This window comes from Pyrgilauda ruficollis, unplaced genomic scaffold, assembly GCF_017590135.1.
Source record: "Pyrgilauda ruficollis isolate IOZ18807 unplaced genomic scaffold, ASM1759013v1 scaffold74, whole genome shotgun sequence".
NCBI classification, from domain to species: Eukaryota; Metazoa; Chordata; class Aves; order Passeriformes; family Passeridae; genus Pyrgilauda; species Pyrgilauda ruficollis.
This window is the reverse complement of record NW_024529266.1, coordinates 483,838-503,382: the sequence shown is the minus strand read 5'-3', so window position 1 is coordinate 503,382 and position 19,545 is coordinate 483,838. Positions and strand designations below refer to the sequence as shown.

Below are 19,545 nucleotides of genomic sequence, written 5' to 3'. Positions count from 1 at the left end.
GTGTGTGTGTGTAATGTCCCTACGGGAGGCTTGAAAACAGACCCTCAGCCTGGGTCACGAGGGGGCTGCACCACCGATAATCAATCTTCTCGCCCTTCTTCTCATCCTTCTTCTCGCCCTTCTTCTCATCCTTCTCCTCACCCTTCTTCTCATCCTTCTCCTCATCCTGCTCCTCATCCTCCTCCGCTTCCCCCCACCCCAGGTGAACACAGCCCGGTGGTCTCTGGCGCTTCATAAGGCGCTGCCGAAGAGGGGAAGGGGCTTAGCAGGTCTGGGGACCCCGGAGGCAGCGCGGGGAGCGGGAGGGGTGACAGGGAGGCGCCGCAGGGGCGGGAGTGGCCGGGGCAGCGCCAGCGGCGGGGGGAGGCGCCGGTGCCGGCGGCGCGGGGTGCGCGGCGCAGGCAGCGCAGGCCCTCGAGGGAGCCTGGGGCAGGGGATGCCAGAGCGGCCCGGGTACAGACCCCCGCCTGCGGCAGCCCCAGGGCCGGGACCGGGCACGGACACCCCCTCAGCGGGGCCGGGCCGGGCCGGGCAGGGGGCGGGCCGAGGTCCCTGAGGGAGGGGCTGCGCGGAGGAGCGGGGTGGGCGCGGGGAGCGGCCGCAGGCACCGGGAGCTGCCACAGGCACCGGGAGCTGCCGCAGGCACCGGGAGCTGCCACAGGCACCGGGAGCTGCCGGCGGGCCGGGAGCGCGGGCAGGTGGGAGCGGAGCGGAGCGGAGCGGCGCGGCGCGGCGGTGCAGCGGGGCGGGGTGGCTGGGAAGGGAAAGGAAGGGAAGGGATGGGCTGCGCACCCAGCATTCACGTCTCGCATAGCGGTGTGATATACTGCCGGGACTCGGAGGAGTCCAACTCCCCCCACCAGACCACCACGATCTCGCAGGGCACCACCACCCTGCACGGCCTCTTCGTTAAGACAGACGCGGCCGACTCCATCCCCTCCGTCCTCGCCTACCAGAGCCGGCAGCCGCCGCCCTCCGCCGGCCCCCGCCGCAAGGAGCGCAGGGAGTCCGGCGGCGCCTCCGCCCGGTCCAGGACGCCCCACTGCTGCAGCGTCGAGGCGGAGACCCAGACCAGCAGCTCCAGCGCCAAGGTAAGCGTCGCGGCTCCGGAGGGATCTCCTTCGGTGCCGGTGCGGGTCCGCGCCGGCCGCGGCAGAGGGGGGACGGTGCGCGGAGCCAGCGCCTCCCCCGCCGGAGGATGCTCGGCGGGCGGGATGCAGCTGGCAGGAGCGGTGCCCTGGTGCCCACTGACTCACCGCAGCTGCGGCCGCCGGGCCGGGCCGGGCTGGCACTGCTGCGGGGGGGCCGCCTGGGGCTCGCCGGGGGGAGCGGCAGCCGCCGGGCCCCTCGGGCTCTCTCCGCCTTTCTCCGCCCCGAGCCCACAGCCTCGGTGCCGGTCCGGGGCGCCCTGTGCTGGGACCGGCCACGCACGCCCAGCGAGCGGGGAAAGGGTTTGTTTCGAGCTCTGTGCCTAATAGCAGAGAGTACTTGGTGCTGGCTTTATTTACTTCGTCCCTTTTTCTTCCCGCCGTATGTGGTTAAAATGAACTGTTGCTTCTCGGCGTGGGTGTTCGGCTGAGAACCGAACCGCTGTGATCTGCACGCGTATGCTAATGCACCTTGCCGGTGGAGGGCTGTGGAGATACTCCTGGAGGAGCGGGCGGGGGCTGTGTCTGTAGGGTGCCTGGAAGACTTGGATCCCCCTCTCAGTGGCTAAGGCAGGCACCGCTGCAACCTGCCTGTCAACGTCTTCAGTTAAGTTTAGCACTTGAAAAGAGATCATTGCGCTGGTTTGGTTGTTTTGTTTTTGTTTTTGGTTATTTTCATGATGTTTGTTTGGTTTGTTGGGTTGGTTGGTTTTTTTGGTTTTTTGGTTTTTTTTTTTTAATATCAGAGTAGGTAACTTCCCTGAAAGCCTTTTAGAAATTAAATTTTGCTTTGTTGCCCCTTTCCAAAGTTTATTAATAAAAAAAACAAGCTAGTGTCATGATCTTAGCTGCATCTTAGGTTACTTGTCTGTTGTACTAAGAAAGCGGGTTATTATGTCACAAAGTAATCCTAGTATTTTGTTGGAATATCAGTAAGAAATTCCAAAGTTATAAAATGTTCCTTAATATTTTAAAAATTCAGAAGTCATCTTAAGGAAAATGTAAGTAGGAGAAATCACAGAAAAAAAACCCAAACACCCCCATGGCCCACTGTCAGTTTATTAGTTCAGATGCTGAGAAACTTGTAGAATTGTCTGCTGTCACATTGACTTTTTTACTCATTCAGATGAAGAGCCTGCATCATCAACAACTGGGATAAAATTCAAGCATGACTGGAGTAAAACAATTCTTGCGTTTTTTGGAATTGTAGATTTATTTTATTTTTTTACTAGTCAGAGTGCAATATTTAAGACAAAATATGATTTCTTTTTTAATGTAGAGGAGAGCAAAATCAAAACACTTTTACAATTGTTTTAAGTTGAGAATTGAAAAGAAAATTGGAAGAATTGGGAAAAAAAGGTTTTTTAGAGTCATGACTTGGTTCTCAATAGTTGTTTACTATATGTTATTACATTATGTGCTGTTATAAACAAAAATATTTCCCAACTTTCTAGTTATTTAAACTGCATGTATTTCATATGTTTTTGAACTTTGTGATTGGCATTGTGATGTTATGAGTTCAGCAAGGCCCAGGGCTGGGTCCTGCCCTAGGGTCACAACAACCCCAGGCAGTGCCACAGGCTGGGGCAGAGTGGCTGGAAAGGACCTGGGGGTGCTGCTGACAGTGGCTGAACACGAGCCAGGGAGTGCCCAGGTGGCCAAGAAGGCCAATGGCATCCTGGCCTGGACCAGCAATGGTGTGGCCAGCAGGGCCAGGGCAGGGATTGTCCCCGGTACTGGGCACTGGTGAGGCCACACCTGGAATCCTGTGTCCGGCTCTGGGCTCTTCACTACAAGACACTGAGGTGTTGGAGTGAGTCCAGGGAAGGGAAACAGAGCTGTGGAAGGGTCTGGAGCACAAGTACTGTGAAGAACAGCTGAGGGATCTGGGTGTGAGACAGAAACCTGAAGAAAATAAAGTTCAGGGGGACCTTCCTGCTCTCTACACCTGCCTGAAAGGAGCATGCCGCCAGGTGAGGGTTGGTATCTTCTTCCAGGCAACCAGAGACAGGATGAGAGGAAACAGCCTCAAACTGCTCCAGGGAATGTTCAGATGGTACATCAGGAAGAATTTCTTCGCACAAAGGATTGTCAAGCATTGGAAGTGACTGGCCAGGAAAGTGATGAAGTCACCATCCCTGGAGTTGTTCAAGAAATTACTGAATGTGGCACTCTGTGCCATGGTCTTGTTGATGCAGTGGCGATTGGTCAAAGATTGGATTTGATCTTGGACATCTTTTTAGAGAATCACAGAATTAACTAGGTTGGAAAAGACTTTTGAGATCATCAAGCCCAACCTGTGACTTAACATCATCTTGTTAACTATCCCATGGCACTAAGTGCCACATTCAATCTTTTCCAATCCAAATGATTCTGTGGTTCAGAATTGTGATTATTTTTGATAGCTTCACTTCTTTTTGCAAATTATGACTTTGTTAGGTGTCTGGGATTTTTGAAGTTATTTAACAACTGTTTCAGTTATATAGTAGAAATATTTCCATTCTTATAAGAATTAAGATCTGCAATTTTTTTTTTAATATTTTAAAAATATTTTTAAATTTTTTTTTTTTGAGTTTTTTTAGTTGAGTTAGAGCTGCCATTCTTACTGCCAGTCCTGATTTTGTACATCACTAAAGTATTGACTACAACAGGGTTGGGTTATTACAGAACTATCATAAAAGCAAAATAGTTTTGACAGATTATAAGAAGAGGAAAAGTGTGGAAACATGTTTCTGCAGTAGTACCTGATAACAACATTTATTTCCATAAAAGGTCAAAAGAATAATATTATTTATTTTGGTATGGAAAGAGTGTCTAGCAATACCACTTGGTTTTAGCTGCTGTAGTGCTTGGTTGCAAGTATTAGCTATATTGGATATTCCATCCCATATGGCATCACACCTGGGGAAGGAAGGAGGAAGGCACTTTTAGAGAATCACAGAATTAACTAGGTTGGAAAAGACTTTTGAGATCATCAAGCCCAACCTGTGACTTAACATCATCTTGTTAACTATCCCATGGCACTAAGTGCCACATTCAATCTTTTCCAATCCAAATGATTCTGTGGTTCAGAATTGTGATTATTTTTGATAGCTTCACTTCTTTTTGCAAATTATGACTTTGTTAGGTGTCTGGGATTTTTGAAGTTATTTAACAACTGTTTCAGTTATATAGTAGAAATATTTCCATTCTTATAAGAATTAAGATCTGCAATTTTTTTTTTAATATTTTAAAAATATTTTTAAATTTTTTTTTTTTGAGTTTTTTTAGTTGAGTTAGAGCTGCCATTCTTACTGCCAGTCCTGATTTTGTACATCACTAAAGTATTGACTACAACAGGGTTGGGTTATTACAGAACTATCATAAAAGCAAAATAGTTTTGACAGATTATAAGAAGAGGAAAAGTGTGGAAACATGTTTCTGCAGTAGTACCTGATAACAACATTTATTTCCATAAAAGGTCAAAAGAATAATATTATTTATTTTGGTATGGAAAGAGTGTCTAGCAATACCACTTGGTTTTAGCTGCTGTAGTGCTTGGTTGCAAGTATTAGCTATATTGGATATTCCATCCCATATGGCATCACACCTGGGGAAGGAAGGAGGAAGGCACGGGGGACATTTGGAGTGATGATGTTTGTCCTCTCAAGTAGCCACTGCACAGGATGGGCCCTGCTCTATCGGGGATGGCTTTACACCTGCCTACCTATGGGAAGTGATGACTTAATTCCTTGTTTTGCTTTGCTCATGTATGCACCTTTTACTTTACCTATTATAGTGTCAAAATTCATGAGTTATTTAACTTTTACTCTTCAGATTCTCTCCCCATGCTCGGGGTGGTGGAGTGAATGAGCAGCTGCCTGGAGCTTAGTTGCCACTGGGGTTAAACCACCACAAAACCTCATCCAAGTGTATTAGGGGACAAAACCAATATACTGGCTGTTAGCCCTATTCTGTATTAAAATAGCTGTCTGTTCTGTAACTGTTCAAACCACTTAAACCGTGTTGCTTGGTGTGTCTTCATTTTGTGTTCTAAACTGCTCTTTAGTTGTTTACACAATTAAGTATTGCTCTTTACATTTGATCCTGCCTTTATACAATTTTTTAAAACTCATCCACACTATGGTATGAAACTAACATTAAAATAAATCAACCTGTAATAATTTCAACCCTATTCAGTTCAAATAAAAAATAAAATAAAAGCCAACCAAAGAAAAAATGATCCCATGTCACTTAAAATATATGGCTTATCTAAACCTTACTTTCAAAGTTTATTTGATCTATAAGTGTGAGGCCATTTGGTGTGAGATCAGTGTTACAAAAGATAAGTTTTGTATTTTTCTTTTCTTCTTTCCTTAACGAAAAGTTCTGAACTGTTCAGAGCATTGAGATATGTTGGTCCCATCCCTCTCACACTGTTTATGAGTAACCAGTCAGCAATTTTGGTGGGTGGGTGTCTTTCTTTTGATCTTGAAATCCTGGTAAACAATTATCTACAGATTGCCCGACAAAGATCTCAAGTGGACTTGTTACAGGTTGATTTGGGAGAGGACCCACAGTTTCTAGTGCCCAGCCATACACTCTGTTCTTAAAGTACTTGGGCAGAAGCACTCAATTGAAAAAACCAGACATTCCTTCCCCTAGTACCTTCCTTAACAAAGCAAACAGTATCATGAAAAGAAAGAGTATTAATATCTCAAATGTTCCATCAGCTTTCTATAAAGATACAAGGCGTTTTGCTTCCATCACAGAAGCATTACAATGAGCTGAGAAGATGCTGACTGTATAACGGCTGCTTGACCCATTGCTCAGTTATTGCTGGTTCTGAAGTGCAGCAGTACCAGCTGTTTAGCAAGAAGTAAACAGTTCCTTGGGGATTTGAAAATGCAAAAAAAAAGCTTACCTTATGTATGTTTGCATCTTTTAATTATGGCCAAATCTTAAGCAGAAGTTGTGAAAAGTTCTGATTTTCTTGAGTATCTTGAGACTTCAGCATTAGCAAAACTTTACAGCAACAGAGAAGTTTCAAAGCTCATGTTGCTAACATATTAGCTAGATGGAAAAAAACCTCCAAACAACTTGCAGACTTCCATTGATTATCATGATTATCATTTTTCTTCTTGAAATTACAAGAACAGCAGGTGTAATGATTTGGTTCTTCTTAAGCTGTCTTCTTTGTAGAAAAGAAAGGCTTGTTTGTGAGCCTCTCTTGATCAGTCACAATAGCAATAGATTTTGACAGTTTTCAGGCTTTTCTGTAGGAAAATAATTATTAGAAGCAAAGCTCAGGAATAAGCAAAAATACAGTGGGACAGTATCTCTTACCAACATTGCATAAGTTGCAAGGTGGAAGTGTGGGGACATAAGCTTCTCTTCGAAATGTCAAGGACCTAGGTTTTTTTGTTTGTTTGTTTTTGTTTGGTTTTTTTGTTTTGGTTTGGTTTTTTATGTGGGGAATAAGTCAAAGACTGCAGTTGCCAAATACAAAGTGGAGAACATCAAGAAATCCAGACACCGAGAGAGTTGCATCAGGTTGATAGGTCCTGTAGAAATACAGTCATGAGTATTGCCTTGATTTCAAATACAGTTGTCTTTCGAGCAGTACCACGTATAAGAAAAGTCAGGGTACTTCTCACACTTCTGGTTTTGTTTGAGGTGTGCTACAGTTTAACTGGCTAGTAGTAAGTTCTGTGGCATGTGGAACATGGCAGATGTAGTGTAAAATTAGAAAATAAACCTCCCAACTCTGTAACTTAGTGTGATGAAGGTCCATTTCACAACTCAGTAGGACACCTGAGACATAAGGCACCTCTTGAACATAGCTGAGGTCTGAGTTGGCATAAAGAAATTGAGCAGGCCAAAAGTGTTGAAATATGCTACAGTGCAGGACCTTCCTAATTTAGGCTAGCTGTTTTCTGAGAGGTGCTGGCCTGAGTAGCTCTTACCATAAAGAAAATTACTAGTATAGAGGTGTTCTTCTGTGACTAAGCCCAGACATCTTAAATGAATACAGTAAAAGGACTTTTCCTGCTCTGTATCTGACCTTTGCATTCCTCCTTCAAATGATGCAGGTGAACTTCAGCAAGCACTGCAGTTATGCTCTTAAGCAATGCTAGATAGAAGAATTGTTACAGAACAGATAAAACCTTTTCTTCAGAAAATATTATACCACCTGGCAAAGATAAGCCTGATTATTGACTTCACATTGAGTCACACAACATTGTGGACTTCCAAAACCGCTCTGGATGATATGCATTTATATCACTAAATATAAAATGAGCTCATGTGCATGCTCACACACACCTATAACAAAAGAGAATTGCTGAAGGCTTGTAAGAGAACAATGAGCCTCAATAGTTTCGTCATTAGAACTCAACAGGTCCAGGACCCCTCTAAGTCCTTCAGTAAAAATTTATTTTAAGACTTTGGCTTTCAGTGCCCAAAATATCAAGTGGTTTCAAATTGACCCTAGCAGCATCTGGTTTCCCCTTTTACTGTTTGATATGCACAAAACAAGATGGAAGTTTTATCTTCTGAGTAGCTTAGTGTGAATGTTTCAACATTTTCTCTATTGTATATGTAACTTTTCTAAAAGTACCTTTAGTGAACACTGGATGAACCTGCTAGAAAATAACATGTGAAGTGTTTTACGATGCAGCAGCGTTTACCTTCTTTTGGTGAGTCTTATCCAACCCAGGATTATAACTTAAGGAAATCAACAATCACATTTACTCGTGTAAAGACCAAAGCACAGAGCATTGTGTAGAGCAGCCTGTATGTTTGAAGTGGTTGGGGACATGAGCTTACAGCTAACAATTCCGCCTGATGATCTCTTGTGTAGTACTGTCTCCCTCTGGCACAGATCAGTAGGTGCATTTCTAGCCCAGAAAGTCACCAGCAGTCACCTTGCTGCAGGGCAGCACACAACACCTGGCTGTCCCCTTGCTTCTCTGAGGGCATCTTCTCTGGTACAATCTCACAGACCATAAAGTAGAATGAGCTCATTCTGCAGGAGCTTCCACAGCTCCCCCAAAAGACCAGTGCTTTTGGCTTACGAAGCCTGAGTCGCCTTTCCCTCTACCAGAGGAAGAAGCTCTGTGCAAAGATACATTGTTAATTCTCAGTTAAGATGACATTCTGTACAGCTTTTTGGTGGCAGTGTCTACTCCAGGTAACTTTCTTCACTTGAGAGGACCATTAGTCCATTTGCTGGTGAACTTTATTTTTCCCTTTCAGTTCAGCCATTTGTGTTAACCACAGCCCCATCCTTCAGCATCCAATTATTTATAAACGTCTTTCTCACCCGTGTTGTCAGCTGTAAAAGAACAAAATGCATTAGAGACATGCTGTTCCTTTGAATTACCTCTAACTCTTTGAATAGTGAGGTACTCTGGAGAATAGTTTTAAAAAATCCATGTATATCTCTACCCTGTAAATCTCTGACTTGGCTATCCAATGCCAAAGATTTCATATCTTGGATGTAGAAAGGGTAGAGTGCAGATTAATGCTGAGAAACCCCTCAGCTAAATGGTGCTACTTCAGAACCTGTCTCAATATTAAACTCATAACAATGTGAGTTATTTACTTTGAAAATGCATGTCTAATTTTGATGTAGATTTACAATTCATTGACCTTTTGCCCTGAATTCAGACTGCATCTGAGGAGGCAACTTTTGGTCCAAAAGGATGGGAAAACTGGACCAATGCAGTCGGTTTCATAGCATGGAAGAATGGAGCAGGAATTGCAAAGATCTGGGCCACCTGGACTCCAGTACACAGAATTCAGAGTCAATACAGCCAGGTGTGAATGTGTGTATAGATATTATTAAACCACATTTAAATAAGAATTCCAAAGGAACAATGGATAGTTGACAGACTCTGCGTCAGTAACATCCACTGATGAAATGGGCAGAAGGGAGTTTTGAAGCAATATAGGTAGTAAAAATCAAGTTATTCAACGTCTGTTTGTAAGCCTAGCAGAAGCTGCTCACAGTCAGTTTTCATATAGAGCTGCAGCCTTTCAGATTTAATTACAATTCATTTGTTTATATTTGGAAGAGTGAGGCCTGATTCCTTTCTTGTTATATGCATGTTCTGATCAAATAGTGACATAGTTACAGGTGCTATACCTGTCAGTGCTGTAAAAAAAAAAAAAATCAGTGTAATTGAATGTGGAATTGAACATGAGGTCTCTGGTGTTAGCCTGGGAGCTACTTCCAGCAGTCAATTTTCCCTTTTCTCTTGGGTTAGCCATTTTGCTACAAGAACAGTGAGAGAGGCTTTCCTCCTCCCCTTCTGCAGATTTGGGAGGCTGTCTGAGGGCACTGTGGACTTGAATGTTGTCAGTGGTCATTGTTCTCCTGCAGTTATTGTGTCCATTATGAAATGCAATTTATCAAACCATTGTACTAGCCCGAAAACCAAGAAACCTCTTTCAGGAAAAGAGAGACAAAATTAGGTTTAGCTTTTTGTGTGTGTTCTTTTCCAAAGTTAATCAAATTTCTTCTGAGACCCCAGAATAGGTGTTAATGTGATGACTCAAGTGTTTTCTGGATGGACACCCAGGCTCAAGTCTCTGTTTTGAAAGTGTCTAAAAAGGTTATCCCATGTGAGTACTCTTCTTCCGAACTGTTGGCTATTGTTGGTTTCTCTTTCTTTTGCTTTTAACATTGCTTCCCTGAAATCCATGCATTCCAAAGAGTCCTGCCTGATGAATCACTACTTCCTCTTTGTCTCAAAGACAGATCTTTCTTAAATAGCTGTTTAATTATATTGTGAAAAAACAACAAGATTTCAGAAAGGGTGGTTATATTACATTCCAGAATAAATCCATTCACATGTGTTAAATGTTTAGGTCTGTGTTATGCTCCAAGCAGTGTTGTGGCTCATGGAAGAAGTCAGTAACTGCCATGTCAAACACCTTGCCATGGCCTTGTTTCAGGCTGCTGCATTTTACCTCAAATTGCAATGCAAAGGAGACTAGGATAGCAAGACAAAAAAGTTAAGATTTCTTTCATTCTCATGGTCATGGTGTATTGATCTGCAGCTGCTGGACAGCGCTCCTTCCCCTTGAAGCTCTGGATGGCAGCCACAGTGTGCTGGTGGAAACCTGGGAAATCTTTGGCTACCTTTGTTTCAAAGACATCAGAAAGGTCAGCTGGAGTACTATGATGGTGTGGTGGGTGGTTAGAGAAGAGATGGATGAAGTGAAGGTCTGAGATGGGCTAAGCAGGTGAGATATCATTGTTCAGGTAGTAAAAAAGTGATCAATCTAGCCCAGCTGGGGTGGCTGTGGATGTGTCCTCTGTTATGGGCTGGAGGAGGTCAGCGCAGAGACATGTCAAAGGGAATGGGGCTTAAGGGGCATGTGGGTAGAGAGGTGTTTTGGGGGAAATTAAAGTCTTTTCTTGGTGGCACTGGATGTCTTTGATGCTTAGGAGTCTTGAGGAGATGTGATGTCTGAATTTAGAGATTTCTGTCCAAATCTTAGAGCTGCTCAACAAAAACGTGTCTTTACTATTCAGTGCTGCTGCAACGGGAATTGCCTAGATGATGATCTGTGCACAAAACTGTAGTGTTGTGTCCGCTGCTGCCTAAAGTCACTTGTTAGTCTGTGCTTGTCTCCATTTTATTAACAAGCCCATCACAATAGCAGAGGATTCCTTCCACATCTTATAGTCAAACATTTGAAAGCAAGAGAGAAGTATCTAATACTAGTCTAGACAAAATGAAGATCACTAAGTACCTGTTTTCTGAAGGAAGTTTTGACAAAAGAGAGACTAAGGTATTCTCCCCAAAACCAAAATTACAGTAACAAAATGACACCACCAAAGCAAAATTACAGTAACAAAATGACACCACCAAAGCAAAACAAGCTAACACTAAGAATCAAAATTTTTCCAACATGGTGATACTACTCATATAACTGGTTTTAGTATAACTTCTGTGATAACTTTGTTAAATGGCAGCATGCACTCTTATATTGCCATCCCAATTAGGAAAGAATTCACGCAGTATGTTAGCTCTGTGAGTCTGGTGCATGGGAATCATTTAAAACTAATGTTTTCTTTTTTTCTTTCAAATGTAACTTTGTATAAATGGTGTAATTTTGTTTGATGCGACAGTTTCTTTGATACATTCTGGATTTATTTTTTTGTTTCAGTGTGACAGAGCTTTTACTACTCTAGTCCTTTAGGTGAGATTGGACTGAGCAACAGAACTGGGGGTTTTTTTCTCACACCATTAGTGGGTTAAAAACTGTGTGTTTGATAGAAGGCTCACACTCAAGACAAGAGCTGTACAAGTCTTAAAAACAACATATTTTAAATGTCATAATTTTAAGTTGGATTCTGTGCATCCAGGTGGTAGAGATGTCAAGACTTTTTATTTCAGGTTTATGAAAGTGAAATATAAAATTATTGAGAATAGAAAAACTAGTGGGAGTGGTGAGTATTACAGTCAACCAGAATGGGTGTCTGTTTGCCGGTACACATCAACAAGAACAGCTGATGCACATACTGATCTCTCTTGGCCCTCTGGCGTTTTAGTGGCTTAGGGACTATCCATACAGTTCAAAGAGTTCAGTAATGAACTGTCTTCAAAGAAGGGAATCTTTTTCATGGGTTCCACTGCATTTATACAAGAGACTATTTTTAGATGAAGCATTTTTTTGCCCCTTTGGAGCTATAAGACATCTGTGACCTCACCTTAGATTTGAAAAATCTGCTGTGCTGGAAGTAACTCCTTTAAGGCCATCCTTTCATGTTTGCTTTATTGTTATTTTTCATTTAGTTGCAAATATCTGCAGACCTGTAGAGAGTTTTAAACTGAAAAAGGTGCTTATTTCTGTAGCTCACATGTGAAGTCTTGTCAGAGAATAGTGTTTTCCTGCGTGGCTGATGCACATGATTGCCCATCAAAGGATGACCCTTGATCATCTGATTTTTTTTGTGTATCATTTCCTATCACTGAAGAAAGAGAAGCGTTTTGTTTCAAAATCTAATGAATGAGCTTAAAATACAGTGTTTACTGTACAAAACAATATTTAATGATACAACATAAAAACTTGGTATAATTTTGCACTTCCAGCCCCAGTGTAGAAATGGGAAATGCATACATATAGTCCAGTAGTGCAAATTCAGAAGTCGCTATTCCATATGTTAGAATGCAAATTTTGCATCTGGAAAGATAACACTGACATCAGTGAGATGATGATCTGGCTTTTTTTAGATAGGCAGGGGGCAAAAAGCTATTCAAATTTTCTAAAAATTTCTCCACATTTTATTTTTAATTCGATGGGAATAAAGGACTGGGCTGTAACACATTCTCTTGTGGCTAAGGGGCTAACAGGGATGAAAACAGCTGGCATTATACCTCCTACACAGCCCTTAGCTATTTTAGCTGTATTTGCGCTGGGCAGTGCTGCTGCTCCAGTTTGCCTGTTCCTAACTCTCCCTGATAACTGTTCAACATTTTTTTGTAGGTGAAGGAGGTAGTGGCCAGGCATTTATGCAGTATACAAGATTTGCATCGCTTGGAGATGTCAGCAGTGCTTCCTTTCATTGATCTGCCACTCTCCCTGTCACAGGATTTTTCACCTGTTCTTTCAGCATAGGATTGAGGAAGTGATCACATAGGAAGAGGGTAGTTTGCCTTCTTTGAACAATGGGAGATTTTTTTGTATGTTTGTACATATACTTACTGTATTCTTATCTGCAGGTTGGGTGAGCCATCTACTGGCATCTTTCTTCCAGTTTTGGTTGACTTTATTCCCAAAATACATTTTACTTATTTTATTGCCCCTCTTTTTGCCCTTTGGAATAGCTGCAGAGGTATTGTCTTTACTGAAAATGGGATCAAAGCAGGATACATTTAAATGTGTGAATTTCTTGGTTCTTTTTGGTCACAGTTCACAGCCTGCTTCTACCAGCTGCTAAGTATCTTCAATCATTTTTCCTCGCTCTGAAGGAGGGCTATTCTTTGTCTATTCCAAGTATTGTCTAAACTGATTAGTATGTGACAATATAGGTATATCTTATTTTTTACTATCAATATGCATGCCATGGACAGGAAAAATCACGGCATAAATGTGTGACAGAAAAAAAGTATCTTCATGCTGCCTATCACAGAATTAAGTGTAAAACAGGGAAGAGCCTTCTGTGCATCTTCTCTAAACTCCTTTCAAATTTTTCCTGCTTGTCTTCTTAAAAATTCACTTGGCAACTGACTTGTTCGCTAATGAGAAGTTAGTAAGAATTGGATTTTTTTCTGTTTACTTGAAAATTTTGCTTCAACAAGAGAAATAGTTCAACCACAAAATTCCGGGGAAAATGTTTCATTTATTCATAAATTAGAACTTACTACAGTCGGTTTGAGATTGTGGTTATACTTTGATAAAAATGTTCACCTGATTTACTGCTTCTTCAAAAGGCTTTATTTCTAATACATTAATATCTTCTATTAGCTGGGAGGATCCAGCTGAAAAATTTCTCCCTATGTGGTACTGCTAACTTTACTTCATGCTGCAGTGCGGAGGTCCAAAGGCATGTTACCATAGAGATACCCACAGTAGTTTTAAACCAACTTTAGGTTACTAAAGCTTGAGTGCTAATGATTACTGCAACATCAGCTGCGGAATGCACACTGTCAGGATGGATACAGGCTTCAGCAGCTGACTACACTTAACTACAGCCCAGTGATGCTCCTTTTTGAGGTCGGAAGCATAGGACTGAGACCTTACAGCTCTTGCTGAGATTTAGCCACTCTTGTACTAGGGCACCTGACCAGGTGCATAAGCACCTCAGCTGTGCCACTATTATAAGGGAGAAGTAGGTGGCCTTGGGCAACTAGATCAGATCTAAAAAGGTCTCCGCAAATGGAATTGCAGTGCTTGCCGCTCTTCCTTCTTTGTTCAGTAATTGACATGGGTTTTTTAAACTTTTTGTGATGATGTATTTCACACCTTGGGTAGAGGTTGCACTGTTAGATCAATATTCAGGGTGAAAAATAAAGTGACTGATTATTTATCGTCTCACCATCAGCCATAACATCTTGTATGTAGTTACAGATTTGGCTCCACTCTGTGTTTAATGCTTGCAGATGTGTTCAGTGAGCACATATGGAAATGGAAGTTCATTCCCTTTTGAAGAAAAAGATAAAGTGGAGCACTAAGGTGAAGAATTTAGCAATCAATCTTTAAATAAATATGGTCTCTTATTTGGTTTGCTTCTGATCCCAAATCTGTCAAAAGAAACTAAGCAAGGTGGATGAGTAGGCTGTTGCTGGTTCTGTTGTCATTATGTTTCTTTTCATGGAGAGCCAGGTCATTCATATGAGGCAGCACACAGATGAAATGCGTTCCTGTAATTGCTGGCAGCAACAGAAGGGTAAAGTGTGTGACAGTGAGTTGTGTATGTTCTGCTGTACATATAAACTCATGAAGACTGCTGTGCTGCTTCATGCTGTACACCTTTCAGTGAGAAGTAATAATCTCAGGTAGGAACAGCTGCAAGTCTACCTGTCAGGGGCAACATAGAAAATCATCAGGCCAAGCCATCTTAAATAAGATGGGCGTTCTTGCAGCTGTTTAGTTTTCTGAGAATCAGTCCTTAAAGTAGTAGTAAAATGTGTTTATAAATCTTTTTGAATTAGAGTGTATTTATCCTATTTTTAGAGTCACAACCTCTTCACTAGTCTTCCATGATAATAGAATAATTTGTCATGGGTATCAGTGAAATTACTGTGTTCATAGTATAATCTAGTTACTTGAATGTGTTTCAAGACTGTGCAAACCTGTGTCTAAACCTGTGTAAGTACTGCACTTTTTGGCAAGTATCTCATGTAATAAAGAAAATTCAAAGTAACCGAGATGCATGAGAAATGCAGGAATAGTTTTATTTGCTGTAAGCATAAGTAAAGCTTCTTCATTTTCCCAATGTGGTAACATGATCAATAACTAACAACACATTACTGAGAAGATAAAATTATTGCATTTTATTATATACAGAAGTAGGGTAAACTCTTTTATAATCTGCTATAGGAAAAGTTTGAAATTTCAGTGTCCCAGGCTCTGACATGGCCCAATGCATTTCATGCTGTGGTTTTTGCCTCCCCAGAGAACACTGAGGAGACACTTTCTGCTTTGGGATAAGGATTCCTGCAACACCGCAGAGGTTGTCTCAGTGTGACCCAGTGGGAGCAAACTCCACTTGAAGGGTAGTTTCCAATGCACAGATGAAGATTCCACTCCCAAAAAAAAATGGGAACTGTGCCTAGCCTTGCCTTTATCTTGCCTTTGTAGACTTCCAAATATATATTTCTTGTCTTACTCATGGTAAGTGTTTTGAGGCAATCATATTTTGAATGTGGTAAAAGTGACTGAATAATTAAAAAAATACCTCTGCATACATCATTATTGAAATTGAAATGCAAGATTAGAAAATGACTTTTTTAATCTTTATTTTTAATGGCAAAATATATTTTTGGGGTATTGTTTTAGTGAAGTGAAATGCAAAAATCCAGTTAATACAAAGACATTTCACTTAAAGTTTTATGGGACAAGCTGTATCTCCAGATATATGTATGTCTCTGCTAGAAGCTGCAAGGGGAATTGAAACACAAGAAACTTAAATACCATGAAATATTAAGCATAAGCCAGCCCTTCAGACTCTTGTGGGGAAATGGCATTTTCTCAGCATTTTGTTTGTATTCAATACACATTTTCTTAAAAATTGATGCTGAAATGGGTCAGCAGTGCATGTTCCTATAAACTCCCCATAGTTCTCATCACTAGTAAAATTACTTCTCACCTTCTTTCTCATCTTTCTGATAACTTTTGTGGGGGCTCTTTTCCTGAGCCCTCCACTTGTCCTCTACAGTACACAAGACAAATCCCCATCTCAGAACAGATCTCTCTGCATGGTAAGTACACCATGCTGACTGTAAAATTTCCTTTAAGTCTATCAGAGCTGTTGTCTGACCTACTGAGATTCATACCTACTGCAGTGGTGTCTCAAGGCCACTTGTTTGTTAGAGTACACAAGGCAAATTCCCATTTCAGAACAGATCTCTCTGCATGGTAAGTCCACCATGCTGACTGTAAAATTGCCTTTAGTACCATCAGAGCTGTTGTCTCAGACCTACTGTGGATTCAGGGTATGTTGATTCACACCAGCTTTGAAAATACAATTATATCCACCTAGAAGACTTAAAAATGTCTTTGCTTTATTTTTAATGAAAGTTTTCTGAATAATCTGTATCTGTTACGTGGCAGTCTCTATGAAAAACATAATGACTGCAAATTACAGAATGTGTCAGACTGTGCTGTGCTTCTCAGCTATATATAAAAAAAGAGGTAGTGTTCCATGGTGCACATAGCATGAGTTCCCAGCAACAGTACAAAAATAAGTAAAAGAGCTTTTTTTGGAGGATTTATAAGTAAAAATTACTCCTGTGTGTTTTGGAAATGTCTAAGGCCTTCAGTAGGGAATGGATGTGGGAGGTGTCACACGTGCTTATGCTGGTCTGGTACAAATAATCCTGTGTTGACCATTCTCAGAGATATGATGTTAGTTTGGTGGCTTGATATGACCCTCTGCAGCTGTTATGTCTTTGCAATCCTGATCTTCATTGAAGCCTGACTTAGCAAAATATTTAGGGGCACAAGCAGAACAATCCAGCTTGACTGGAAAAACCAGAGCACCCGTTTGACTTAACTTTTTCACAGGGTCATTGCACCCAGAAGTCTAAAATAGCCCTGGGGTCGTTATGACACATGTCTGGCAGCAAAATTTGGAGCAGTTGGTTAGCTCCATGCCATTGAGGTATAAAAGGGAAAAATAGGATTTCTCCAAAAACTGCATATCTGAAAATTCATTGTTTTAATAATTTTATATGGATCTGAAGACTTAAGGTCTAAATTCTGTGAGGAGTAGTAATGATATATTTGCAATGCCATAACTGAAAGGGTATGGGGTGCTCTTTAGTTAGTCAGTGTGAGGATCCAGCAGTTACCACTTCATCACAGGGTTTCTACAGGTGGGACTAGTGAGTAAGTCAGAGTGTTCTGTATGTGCCCAGAAATGAACTTTTTATATTCTTTGACTGTAACAATTACAAACATTTTGTTATAGAGGAGAAGACCTCCCAGCCCAAAAGCTCTTATTTTCTTTTGGGAAAGCATTTGATCTTTAACAGCAATTTGATCTTAAACTTGCTATGTGAAGTAAAATGTAATTTCTGGACTCCTGGGTCAGAGAGCTGGCCCTTGCATATGTTGGAATCCACCTCCTGTATCTCCTTCAGTTTCATCAAAGCCTTGACAAAGTTTATTTCTGGTCTCTGATTTACTGAAGGGAGTCCTAAGCTGTCATGTCTGCTTTTTCTGTTGTATTCAGCTAAGAGACTTCTAACAGATAGCAACATAGCTCTTTGTATTGTTCAAATTTCACCTCATTTCTATGACTCCTGCAGTCAAGGCTCTCTGCTACCCTACCTATCTTGCAGCTGTTTTTTTCCTCCAGTTTTTTTAATAGCTTTGCCTGTGGCATTCCAGCAAACCCTTTTCAGCAGTCTTGAACAGGACTAGTTTTTTACATTTCTTTCTCTTGAAAATGTATGATTTTATATGGGTTTATATATTTTTAAATATTTAAATATTATATTATTTCAAATATGGTTTTTTCTGCACTCATTTTAGAGTGATCCCGTATGTTTTATAAAACTATATTGTATTGCATCTTTTGTTCAATATATCTCAGTGTTTTTGTTCTTCCATAGAACTCTGTCACAGAGTGACACAGAGTAGTACAAGTGGCCTGAAGGCCCAGACCACTCTACCTGCTCTCTTGGCATCTCCTTTCCCTCAGTTTATGACAATCAAATATTTCTTAACTTCTTTGAAAACTGAATGGGACCCAGTAAGAAACTTACAGAAGTTACTATTTCCTGTCTTGTGGCATGCACTTGTAATAGGTACAATATTGACAGGAAATAAAACATATTTCCCTGCAGAGTGCCTCCAAAGATAGCCGTAAAATAAAGAGATATATGAGAGACCTATATAAGGGAAAACTCAGCAATAGCTTTTTCTGTTGTAATCTCATGGACTGTAGTGTAACAATGTGAATAATTTATGCATAAGCAATTATTCATTGGAGTTGTCCATGATACAGGGTCTAATCCACTGAAGTGAAGACATCATGTCTTGTCAAATCCGTGTTGGTGAAAATGTTTGGCTGTGAATTGAAACTAAAATATTTTATGGCTTTCTGGGGCTGGATTCCACAGTTCATGGCAGGTATATAGTTCCTATTGCTTAGTAAGGGCTTAACTCAGTGAAGTCCTGAACATTTGGGCTGTGCTGCCTTTAACTGTACAAGAAGCCCTTTTTGTCTCCAGAAATCTTGCTCATAAAATAGAATTAAACAATTGCTGAGCTGGGTTCAGCTTCTGCAGTATAAGGTGCATTGAAACTAGGCAATTGCAACTCTTCTTTGGGGAGAGAAAATTTGGCAGTTAACATTGCACATAGCAGGCAGAACTTCTGCTTTTGATTCTTAAGGGTGGAAGTTCATGCTGTGCATGTGCAAAAGCCATGGGAGAAAATTGATTGGCAAGACATTTGCAAGGGGGTCATGCTTCCCTGTGTGTGCAATTATTTTTTATCTTCTCAGTAATGTGTTGTTAGTAATTTGCATAATTACATCCTCATAATGGACAATCCTAATGGTGGACAAAAATGACTATATTGTGTTCAAAGGTATGTCAGTACATAAAAACTGGAGTAGCAGTAAGAGGTCTCTGTAGAACATTTGCATGAGTCTTGTAATGCTGGGTCTGAACTGTGGCACTTAATTTAATGGCACTTCTCCTTGGTAAGGCTGGAACAAAATGTCCAAAAAAATACTTTTTCCAGAAAGCTTTTAATTTCACACACACACACTGTGTAAGTAGTGATAAGTAGTACCAAAATTATTATTGCTTATTGTGTAAGTAATAATTTGCACTGGTTCAGCAGACCAGGTGAAGGTCTATTGTATGCCTTCTTTGCATGCTTTTGCTGAGTTTATTTGGATTGCAGCTATATGCAAAAGTTAAATCCTAAAATCAGGTGCTTATCCTACCTGCCTTTATATGAATAGAATAATGACAGTCAAATTTTCATGACTGCATTCAAGTTTGTAAGACTGGGTAACTAAGTTTCATCAGCGTATTTGATGTTTCTGCGAGGTATGAATTCTTCAGGTGCATCTAACACCTGCTTCTCTGTTCCTCTGAGTCAGAGCTTCCCCTTTCTCTACCACTTCATGTGTGTCACTTATACCTACCTTGTATAAATACTCCTTCTACTCTTCCTCACTCTTCATCTCTGTTTGGGTAAGGCTTGTAGGATCAGTCAG

At 41.2% G+C, this 19,545-nt stretch overlaps 1 protein-coding gene across 9 annotated transcripts in view; it reads left to right on the top strand.

Annotated features, from left to right (window-relative positions):
* Positions 1-779: 779 nt before the first annotated feature.
* The window catches only part of PDE8B (phosphodiesterase 8B), a 71,028-nt gene continuing 52,262 nt past the window's right edge, over positions 780-19,545 (top strand). For all 9 annotated transcript variants that reach the window (XM_041486114.1, XM_041486120.1, XM_041486112.1 and 6 more), the window contains exon 1: positions 780-1,091. In XM_041486114.1, coding sequence (XP_041342048.1) covers positions 780-1,091 — 312 coding nt within the window. The remainder of the gene's footprint in view (positions 1,092-19,545) is intronic.